We start from the raw sequence: 11,300 nt of genomic DNA, 5'->3' as shown, positions 1-11,300 counted from the left end.
ATATATATATATATATATATTTTGTAGAGAAAGGCAAGCAATATGTTCTGTAGGTAAGCCAATATTAAATCTCTAACACGTAGACTTTATAAATAAGATAAAGCTATACAAGACTCAGCAGTTATCAGTAAAAATGTACAAGCCGGAGTTGATATACACATAATACACCACTTTTTTACTATAAGTACATTAACAGATAAATACATTATCATCGATTCGGTTAGCGACTGAATGATCAGAACTGTAGTAAACAAAAGCTGATGCTCTTGGATCGATTAAACAAGTTTGACTGATCGGGTCTGGGACGACGTAAGAGTCATCATGCAATAGCGCTTCGCTTCCTCGAAAGTCACGGAATCACAGGGTCACATTTTAATTGTACTTTTTTAAACACTCACTGCGTGTGTAATGAGGGTCCTTTAACTTTAATGGGAAAATCCTTCACGTGAACAGAGAGCGTCATGTTTTAGTGACAGGGCGCTGCCGAGGACTGTGCTGGGCGTGTGTGAAGATAACAGGGCTGGATATGAAAACTGTCATGAACAGATAATGTTCACTAACCGTCGAGCCCGACCTACAACAGGCCAGTTTCACTGAAGAGATCACATCTTTGATACTTTCATGTAGTAACTCCTCAAACTCAAGTATTTTGCGACACTATCGGTGTTGGATTCATGAACTGTTTGACTTTATACTGTCAGTGTCGACCGATGAAGATTAGGGGAGGACTAAGCTCGTAAACTTTATTAGTGGTCGTTTCTTGTGTTTTTTAATATATGGGACCATGTTGCGAATGACTAGATTTACTGTAGGCAAACTACGACAGTGTCGTTCAGATGGATTTTACCATTCGCCGAATCGCATTTCACGGATTTCATGGAAAAGGCAAATGTGCATAAATGGTTCACCGGAGGTGTTTGTTTCGCCGGTGTATAATGGAAGGACAATGTCCCAGGTCTCGTGTCTCAGGTCTGGAGGGTTGTTTTTACCCAGGTTTGTGTGGAAACACTCCAGACATACTGTTGCTTTCTACAGCACATCTACTGACTCCAAAGAAACATCAACGCCTGTAGATCAGCAAGACAGTAAAAACTCATTGCGTGTACAATCTGATGTCAAGAAGTTGCTGGATCTTGCATATCCACAGCGATGGAGACTGTCAGGCAAGTCAATACAGTATAATTGCACTAAAATAAAACTTCTGTCATTATTTATTCAAGGACTTGTCGTACAAAACCTGTTAATGACTCTTCTGAGGAAGAGTCATGTTCTGTGGAACAGAAAAAAAGATGATATTTTGAGAAATACAAATGGGCAGTGGCATGCAAATGTCAACCTTCCCATAAAATAATGTTTTATACCAAAGGGTTTTCACCATACTCATAGTTTAGATGTCAACATTTTGTGGTTTAAATGATCATGTGAGTTCTCCCTTAAAAATAAAACTTCATGCTTCTCACAGTCTGGTAAGTGCTGGTTTCAGAACTGTCACATCCGCAACTGTCCATATTCTTCGCAAATAGGCACATGGCCAATGAAATATAACATTAATAACCATTTTCTGTTCTATGAAGAGCCAATCCTTCTCCACTTGTTGGGTCTAATGGCTTCTTGTTTGGGAGTTTTATTTCACAGAAATCCTACAAACCATGTTTCAGAAACTGTCCTGTTTTGTCACATCAATAACACATGCTTATTTCTCTTTTTTTTTAAGAATATTGTATATAAACATTGAGTTAATTTGAACATTCCCGTATCAGTGCAAAAACAAAGGGTTCGAAACCCAGTGTTCACTGCATACCTTGACTTTTGACTGCCAGAAACTTAAATATAAACTAATCAGACTTTATAAATAGTTCAGATGTTCCTGTAAATGAACCTATAGATAAGTTTTTAAATGATCTCTGCTGATTTGCTTAATGTGTCTGATTCATGAATGGGAATTTGTTTAAAAATGACGACCCATTATTTACACTAACAGACGTTTTTCCCCATAGCTGGCGTGGGATTTCTGGTGATCTCCAGCGCTGTTACCATGTCTGCACCGTTTTTTCTGGGTAGAGTGATTGACACCATTTACACCAGCTCCACAGACGACTTCACATCCTCCCTCACCTCCCTCTGTATCATGCTGACAGGGGTCTTTCTCTGCGGGGGGGCTGCAAATGCTGCTCGCGTCTACCTCATGCAGATCTCAGGTGAAGACTCAAGCTGTTACAGCAATAAAATAAGATGCTTCCATTGACTGAAAAAAAGTGACGTTTAAGTCTAGCTTAGTGTTAAATAGAATCATTCTGATTGATTTGTTGAGTTAAACAGCATGCGTTTATTCTCTCTCTTTTAATCTTTGCCCATTTTCACAGGACAACAGATTGTTCGAAACTTGCGTGAATCCCTTTTCTCCTCGATTTTGAGGCAAGAGGTGGGATTCTTCGATAAGACCAGAACTGGTGAGCTCATTAACCGCCTCTCGGCAGACACCGCTGTTGTCGGGCGCTGCCTCACTGACAACCTGTCTGATGGGCTGAGGTCCCTCGCCCAGGCGGGGGCTGGAGTAGGCATGATGGTGAGCCAGATGTGTAGTCAAACGCTTGTCATAGTTTGAAATTTTAGCAGCTAATTCCTTTTTCTTTTACCATATTCTATTTAGAAACACATTTCTGCTTATAAACATAACATTTTAGGCATTGCTTTCTCGCCTGTTTTCTGAGAAACAAGAGATGCAGTGGAAAAGGGGCAAAAAATCCTCCAAATGATAATGTTCCGATTGCATGATGCATATTTTGGTTCATATTTAAACAAGTATATGAATATCTCATGACATAGGTTGTTTAAAGACGTGTGACCCTTCACCATTAGTGTCAAACTTACTCTTAAACTTTCTCTTTCTCAAGTTATACGTATCGCCCAGTTTGGCAGCTTTTGTGCTGATGGTTGTTCCTCCCATTGCTGTCCTGGCTGTCATTTTTGGTAGATTTCTCCGCTCAATATCCAGACGCACTCAGGATGCACTGGCAGAGGCCACACAGGTAGTCCATTTGTTATATGTTTTTGTATGGGGGTTTGCAAACAGTTTAATTGACATCAGTTGTTTGCTGTACTCATTATTGTATTGAATCCGAGTGGCCAAGGCATCCTTATACTCTGTAGCTGCTCTCCATCCAACTAGTTGGCAGAAGAGAGGATCAGTAACATGCGGACAGTTCGCGCTTTTGGAAAAGAGCTGATGGAGTTGCAGAAGTACGCAGGCAAGATTGACCATGTTTTTGATCTAGCTAAGAAAGAGGCTGTGATATCCGCTGGATTTTATGGAGTGGTAAGATAAATCCTACTTTTTAAAACTTTTATAAAAAATGGCCATTTAAAATGCGTACAGTTGGTCTATTCATGCTTATAAATCTTTGTCTTTATTCAGACAGGACTGAGTGGAAACTTTATCATCCTCAGCGTGTTGTATAAGGGAGGTCTGCTAATGGCCAGTGAGGCCATGACCGTCGGGCAGCTCTCCTCTTTCCTTATGTATGCCTTTTGGGTGGGCATTAGCATCGCAGGTGAGAGCAAATCCTTGGAGCACTATTCAGCATACTGTATATAATATCTGAATATGTGCTGCAATACATAAAAAATACAATATATAAGAACCGTTGAAACAAAACTGACATAGATTAAGATAAGGAGCTTGATCTTCAGGTTAACATGGAATTAACTTTATACAAGTCATCTGATCCCAGAGTTTCATACTTGCATAGCACAGGAACAACATAATGGCAGACAAATGGCCATTTTACCGATTATTAATGGGGTTTTCCTGCAAAACCTTCACATGTGTGGGCTGAACATCTCAAACTTGGTCTCATTCATAAGTAGAAACATGTCGGTATTCAGTTGTATTTTTTTCTGTGTATAGCTGTAGTGTTTAATGTAAGAACAATTTACAATAAGGTTGTATTTGTTAACAATTACTTAATGCATTAGCTAACATGAACTAACAATGAGCAATATTTATATATTTATTAATCTTATGCACCATGAACTAACATGAATAATTGAATTGACATTTACTAACACAGACATGCTAAGAAATGATAATGCTCATTGTTAGTTCATGCAACACAACTTCTTCTTGCTTCACGAGTCATTTTGTTTATTTTTGTGTGGATAATATTTCAGGTTTCAGCTCATTTTATTCCGAGCTGATGAAGGGGCTTGGTGCTGGTACCCGTCTGTGGGAACTAATGGACCGAAAACCTGAATTTCCTCTCAATGGTATAATTTTCCTTTAAACTTTGCTTACAAATCACACAAGCAAAGGCAAAATCCCTTTTATTTTTAAATGCATGAATAGCAGGTGTGCAACTCATCTTTTTTTCTCTTGTCATCTTCAGAGGGACTTGTGTTAAGACCAGAGCAGTTTAAAGGAGAACTGGAGTTTCGGAATGTGTCCTTTGCTTACCCAACAAGGAAGGATTCATCCATCTTCCAGAATCTAAGTCTGTCTGTACCGGCGGGGTCAATAATGGCAGTGGTGGGCCCCAGTGGCTCAGGCAAATCCACTTTGGTGTCGCTTTTGCTCCGCTTATATGACCCTGACTCGGGTAAGAACTGAAATAAGAATATACTGGATACTTGGCAAATTATGACGCGACAGCACAAATTTACAATTTTTCACTATCTTGTGTCAAATAAATTGCAGGTACGGTTAGTGTAGATGGCCATGATATACGAGATTTGAATCCTTATTGGCTAAGGAGTCAAATTGGTACTGTAAGCCAGGTAAGGAAGAACATCAGCAAAAGTAGAATCAAACCATCTCTTGATCCCACTTTTTTAATCACTCTGTAAATGTGTTTTTTGCAGGAGCCTGTTCTTTTCTCCTGCTCTATTGCTGAAAACATTGCTTATGGAGCAACAGACCCGAGTCAGGTCACGACACAGGACATCTGCAGGGCAGCACAGATAGCCAATGCACATGATTTCATTCAGGACTTCCCCAAGGGCTATGACACAGTTGTAGGAGAGAAAGGGGTCCTGCTGTCAGGTATGATACATACTTAATAGTGCCCATTTACAAATAGAAGCTTGTTTTTTGTTACTTGACAAACTCATAATTCTAGTCTGCATTTTAACATGGGTTGTGTGTGTAATTCACATTTCATGCAATTTGTTGAATAAACAGGTGGACAAAAACAGAGGGTTGCTATAGCACGAGCCCTGCTAAAGGTAATCTTATGCTCTCAAAGGAAAGGATAGTTCATCCAACCTAAGAAAATCTTCTTTTACTCTGTTTAAATTTTTTTAATTTTTGCATAAAAGAATTGACAATGGCATATGTTGATCTGGTCTGTGAATTAGCTTTAAGATAATAAAATACTAAATGTTTCATCTGCTCTACATTCAGCATATTGGTGAATTTTCCAGTGGTACATTTTTTTTTCCTTTTAATAGAATCCTAAAATACTCCTGCTGGATGAAGCCACAAGGTGAGTCTGAATATTGAAAAAGGATAACACACAAAATGCAAAAAATAAAAACAAATTGTCTTTTTTTATGTGATCTTCTAATACTGCATTTCAGTCAAAAACGCAGATTTCTACCGTTGTCTTTATTAGTGCTCTGGATGCAGAGAATGAGTTTCTGGTCCAGGAGGCATTGGAGCGGCTGATGCACGCTCGCAGTGTCTTGATCATTGCTCACCGTCTTTCCACCATCCAGAGCGCAGATGCCGTAGCTGTGCTGGATCAACACCGTGTTGTGGAGACCGGCAGTCACGCTCAGCTCCTCGCCAATGACAAGGGGCTATTCCGCAAGCTAATGGAGAAGCAGGCCTTCCTGCAGACCGAGCAGAAACAGGCTCTCTTCAAATAGCGGAAACACAAAGAGTGTGCACACTAATCAACTCATGTGATGATGATTATTTCGGGTTTAAGCACTCCTAAATGAAATGTATGTGTTTAGCATTTGCAGTATCACATACTGCTAAATAACTGGAAACCAGTTGTACTGTATGCTGATCACTGTTCATTACAAAGTGCTGCTATTTATGGTCAAGGCATATGTAAATTGTTGCTGGACAGTATTTGCTGGGGACATGACTTAAGAATCATTCACAAAAATCATAACAAAGCTGATCACTGAACATTTCCTAAAGGAAGTGAATCAACTGGGAAAACTTGAAAAGGGTCTGACATAGATTTGATATATAAAGCAGAGAAATCAAGTAGTTATACTGGATTGTATTGCTTGATGTTTGAAATGGATTGGTAAGAATTTTGAAACAAATCATTATGGAGCAAATGAAAGGTATTAACAGTCCAACTTTCAGATAATGAAGCATATTATTTTTTTGATTACACCAACATTGGGGCTTTATTAATCTCTTATCACCTTTTGTAATGACAGATTTCTTGTGCCTAGATTATGACTTTCATTGGAAAGTAGTCGAAGTTCTGGTTTCAGTAATTAGGAAATTGATTTAGAAAGAGATAAACGATAAATATTGTTGTCAGATTTTTTGAGAGCAAATGCTATACATATTTGAGATATTTGAATGTAACTTGTATGTACAGGCAATATATATATTTATATGTGATCAGACGAAATCTATTCTAGTCTGAAATTGTAATATTTAGTGTGCTAACTTATTAGGTTTAAGTTGTTTAAAAATGTATGGTTATCTGTTGTACGTTTTCTCTCTACACTATAAATGTTATTGAAACAATGTTTAATCTGACTACATGTCAGTCTGAGAACGTAATAACTTCACACACCAAAAGAGGGTGCTGTTGCTCCTTTAAACTAAGAAGGGGTACTTTTTAAACTCTTTAGAATTTATAAATGAAATACTACACACACGATAACAAGGGATGGTGTTAAATAAAACTAAATTATGTTGTAATTCTAATCCGCCATTTTTGTTAATCTCTCCAGGCTAATCCTGTCCTCAAAACAAAAGTCCGATCTAAAAACTTGTCTTCGCCTAATACTGTGTTAATAACCCACATCGTAGCACTGTCTTGACCAAATAACCAGGTAAAGCAGGTAGATTATAATGAATGAAATCTCTAGCTCAGACGGTTGCCTTTGGCCCAGCAGCTAAGCGGTTTACCCCCAGCCCAGTAAACGTAGCCACTGCTTTGACTCTCTGGACTAGGATTCGCTAAAAGTAAGCACATAATCTAAGTATGGAAGCATATCAGTATGGCACGGAGTCTTGCTCCTGTAAAGTAAATAATGCGGAACAAGGGCGGACACACTCATTTCAGACCAATAGCACGTTACCTCGATGTCTCTAACTATATAAACGAATACTGTATTTAATCATCGCATAAGTGCGTAAAAGACGTGATAGTGATACACACGCATTTCACAATCAGTCTGTTTGAATCTGTTGATGTTCATATTTCTACTTGTATACATTGCTTTGAGAACTCCACTTATACTACATACACAACACGTTAAATATTTGTCTTTTTGCATACTAAACTAATAACTGTAAATGAAATACGCATCTTCACATAATGCTATAATCAAATTTTTATATTCAGTCTTTCAATGATACTCCGTAGGCTGATTTGAACACCATCCAGTTAATTTGCTCAAGAAACTGTTTGCAGTGGAGTTGTGAACAGATGGCACAAAGGGCCTCAAGTGTCAAAAATAGAAGATGCTTGTCTATAAAAGGACATACTACACAATTTACTTTTTTGGCTTGTTTTATGAGTATCGCAAAGCATATATTCGTGTGTTTGGGGGCGGGGACTTATTAAGCAAGACTCGAGTAATTAATCATCTATTAATGATTTATTGTCGATAATAATAATTGAACATTTCACTTGAAAGGTATTTAATAATGACTTTCTGTTTTCATGGATTACTTCAGTAAATGAAAAAAGTGAATATCATATCCATAACACAAAGAAAAGGATTCACGTCTTACCTGAAACGGCATTACTGTAACACGACTTTTTTAATGACTATACAGAACGTTTCTTTGGTGTCATTTTTCAGACCTACTTCGCCAACATAAACAAAGTATATAAGAATATTGAAATTCACGTTGAACAGATCGATCAATATGCTATCTCTCAACTGAGAGAAACATATACTATGATATACAGCACGTGGGGAACTGCTGGTGTCCAATCAACACCGCCCACAGGAGCCCATATACGGCTCAAGCACATTGGAGCGATGACTATCAATCCATTTAAGGACACTCATGCTCTCTACGAACTTGGGGAGAGTGGGGACACACGGAGCTTTACTACCAAGTCCCCCCTCGCTTACCCCGCAAGAACCTAATATGGTTGAAGGTTGGGGGAAAATCCAATTGAACGTATACATATGTTAAATGGTGCGCGTGTGGGAAATGCGGATGGTATATAAGGTGGTCGGGCTTCAGAGGGTCTGTACTCCGTTACTGGATACAGCAGTGGTTTGAGTGTGCACAGAGCTTAGTCAGAGAAAGGTAAGAAAAACTCCAATGTGGTACAACTGTTTTTTACAAAGTTTATTTACCAACGTAAATGCAACTAACTTACTTTAATTGAAGTTAGAGTATTTACTTTTGACATGAATTGAAGTTATACTGATATCCACGATGGAAGCATACTTTGACAATATTTCCATATTGCATGCATGCCTCTTTAAAGGATCTTTAAAACATGACTTGTATTCTTATTCATGTGTTTATTTCTATTTTACATTGCTGGAGATTACATTGAATTTTAAAAGAGGGGTTGCACTTTATTTTAAAGTATATATAATATATATATATATATATAGGATTATTATTATATTGTATATTATATTTATAAAAAATATATTTTTTATCAGTATATATATATATATATATTTATGTAATCTGTGAACAGTATACTTACCCAACAAACTCTGTACAATAAGTACAAACAAGTAGTACCGGACTGTAAAATAAGTGCTATGGAGTAAAGTATAAGAAATGATTATCATTTTATGCAAACAAGTTCATTGTTGTAGATTCACTTTTTGCCGGAATCATGGCACTTAAAGGGGTCGTATGAAGCGAATACTTGTTTTTCTGTGTCTTTGGTGTGTTATAAGTTGCTCGTGCATGTATTAGACATGTAAAATTGTCGGAACAAAAGATGCATTCTATCTAAAAGTGAATGCGAACCGAGACCTTACTAAAAACGCCTTGTGTAACCAAACCCCTACAAATCCAGTTCGTGGTATGATTTGACTAAGACTAAGTAAGGGGTCATAATATTTCTTTTAGCTGTGTCATATGATCCCTTTAAATATTTCTGATGATATCCTTCTTTAGAAACCATCAAGATGTGTGACGACGAGGAGACTACCGCCCTTGTGTGCGACAACGGTTCAGGCCTTGTCAAGGCTGGCTTTGCCGGTGATGATGCCCCCAGAGCTGTCTTCCCCTCCATCGTGGGTCGCCCCCGTCACCAGGTACACCCGACAGCATTTTAAATTCACCACTGTAAAATCCTTTTTTACATAAATGTATTTATTGTAACACTGAAAACACTTTTTTCTTCTAGGGTGTCATGGTGGGTATGGGTCAGAAGGACTCCTACGTAGGAGATGAAGCTCAGAGCAAGAGGGGTATCCTCACTCTGAAGTACCCCATTGAGCACGGCATCATTACCAACTGGGATGATATGGAGAAGATCTGGCACCACACTTTCTACAATGAGCTGCGTGTTGCCCCCGAGGAGCACCCAACTCTGCTTACAGAGGCCCCTCTTAACCCCAAGGCTAACCGTGAAAAGATGACCCAGATCATGTTTGAGACCTTCAACGTCCCAGCCATGTATGTGGCCATTCAGGCTGTGCTCTCCCTGTACGCTTCTGGCCGTACCACCGGTGAGTCCTTTTAACAACACTCCACATTCTTCGATTCATATCTTAAAATGTATATATTGGACTTATATGCTTATTACTAATTAAAGTAATCTTTATTAATTTTAATTTATATTTGACATGGGGCTTTTTTAACTTGTTTTTTATATTTAAGGTATTGTGCTGGACTCTGGTGATGGTGTCTCCCACAATGTTCCAGTCTATGAGGGTTATGCTCTGCCCCACGCCATCATGCGTCTGGATCTGGCTGGTCGTGATCTGACCGACTACCTCATGAAGATCCTGACAGAGCGTGGCTATTCTTTCGTCACAACTGGTGAGAATATCATAATTTCTTTTCTGTTTATATCATTTTTTGGTTTAGTTTACTATGCCGACTTCCTGCAAGTTATCCTCAAATGTGCTTTTCCATTTTGCTTTGTAATTTGTTTGTACTTTACAAATAATTTACTTAAAAAATCTCTTGTTACAGCTGAGCGTGAGATTGTCCGTGACATTAAGGAGAAGCTGTGCTATGTGGCTCTGGACTTTGAGAATGAGATGGCCACTGCTGCCTCTTCCTCCTCCCTGGAGAAGAGCTACGAGTTGCCCGACGGCCAAGTCATCACCATTGGAAACGAGCGTTTCCGTTGCCCTGAGACCCTCTTCCAGCCTTCTTTCATTGGTGTGTAAAGACAAACAATATTATAGTTTTGTTTCTCCCATACATGTTATGTTTTTTGTTATAATGAATCTGTTTCTGAACAGGTATGGAGTCCGCTGGAATCCATGAGACCGCCTACAACAGCATCATGAAGTGTGACATTGACATCAGGAAGGACCTGTACGCCAACAATGTCTTGTCTGGTGGTACCACCATGTACCCTGGTATTGCTGACCGTATGCAGAAGGAGATCACCGCCCTGGCCCCCAGCACAATGAAGATCAAGGTAATGTATCTAATGTTAAATTTAAAATAATCCCATTCATCTGAATTTGATTGCTTTAATGATCTCAGAATGCTCCACTCAAAGATTTCTCTCTTCATTTTTCCAGATCATTGCCCCACCTGAGCGTAAATACTCCGTATGGATCGGTGGCTCCATCTTGGCTTCCCTGTCCACCTTCCAGCAGATGTGGATTACCAAGCAGGAATATGATGAGGCAGGCCCCAGCATTGTCCACCGCAAGTGCTTCTAAATCCAGCATCTATTTACTGTGGATCACGCAATAATGGAGAATACATTCATCTTGACAGGACGGTGCTGGTACAAATGTATTTTGTACCCATGTTTTACTCAATGAACATGTTGCGAGGATTAACACATGATCCAGAAGACCATTGTACCATGTTATCTAACATGAAACTGTTATATGTACATAAATAGTCATTAATTTATTAAAGTCCATTATTTGGTATTTGGTTTATGAAATGTGTCTTTGTTAATCCAATTGAATTTTTT

General features: G+C 38.7%; 2 protein-coding genes across 2 annotated transcripts; both read left to right on the top strand.

Annotated features, from left to right (window-relative positions):
* The first annotated feature begins 309 nt into the window (after positions 1–309).
* abcb10 (ATP-binding cassette, sub-family B (MDR/TAP), member 10) lies at positions 310–6,901 on the top strand. The gene is made up of 13 exons (XM_056761444.1): positions 310–1,163; positions 1,998–2,198; positions 2,364–2,566; positions 2,895–3,029; positions 3,170–3,316; positions 3,416–3,551; positions 4,171–4,266; positions 4,386–4,595; positions 4,694–4,773; positions 4,858–5,038; positions 5,177–5,220; positions 5,446–5,480; positions 5,610–6,901. Exons 1-13 carry the CDS (start codon positions 785–787, stop codon positions 5,863–5,865), a joined length of 2,103 nt encoding a protein of 700 aa, XP_056617422.1. The 5' UTR covers positions 310–784; the 3' UTR covers positions 5,866–6,901.
* Positions 6,902–8,244: 1,343 nt separating this feature from the next.
* acta1b (actin alpha 1, skeletal muscle b) lies at positions 8,245–11,256 on the top strand. Its single transcript, XM_056760173.1, has 7 exons — positions 8,245–8,467; positions 9,305–9,444; positions 9,537–9,861; positions 10,013–10,174; positions 10,331–10,522; positions 10,606–10,787; positions 10,894–11,256. Exons 2-7 carry the CDS (start codon positions 9,316–9,318, stop codon positions 11,035–11,037), a joined length of 1,134 nt encoding a protein of 377 aa, XP_056616151.1. The 5' UTR covers positions 8,245–8,467; positions 9,305–9,315; the 3' UTR covers positions 11,038–11,256.
* Positions 11,257–11,300: the final 44 nt, after the last annotated feature.

This window comes from Triplophysa dalaica, chromosome 11 (genome assembly GCF_015846415.1).
Source record: "Triplophysa dalaica isolate WHDGS20190420 chromosome 11, ASM1584641v1, whole genome shotgun sequence".
Taxonomy (NCBI): Eukaryota; Metazoa; Chordata; class Actinopteri; order Cypriniformes; family Nemacheilidae; genus Triplophysa; species Triplophysa dalaica.
Note: the sequence above shows the minus strand (reverse complement) of the source record. Positions and strands in the feature narration are given on the sequence as shown.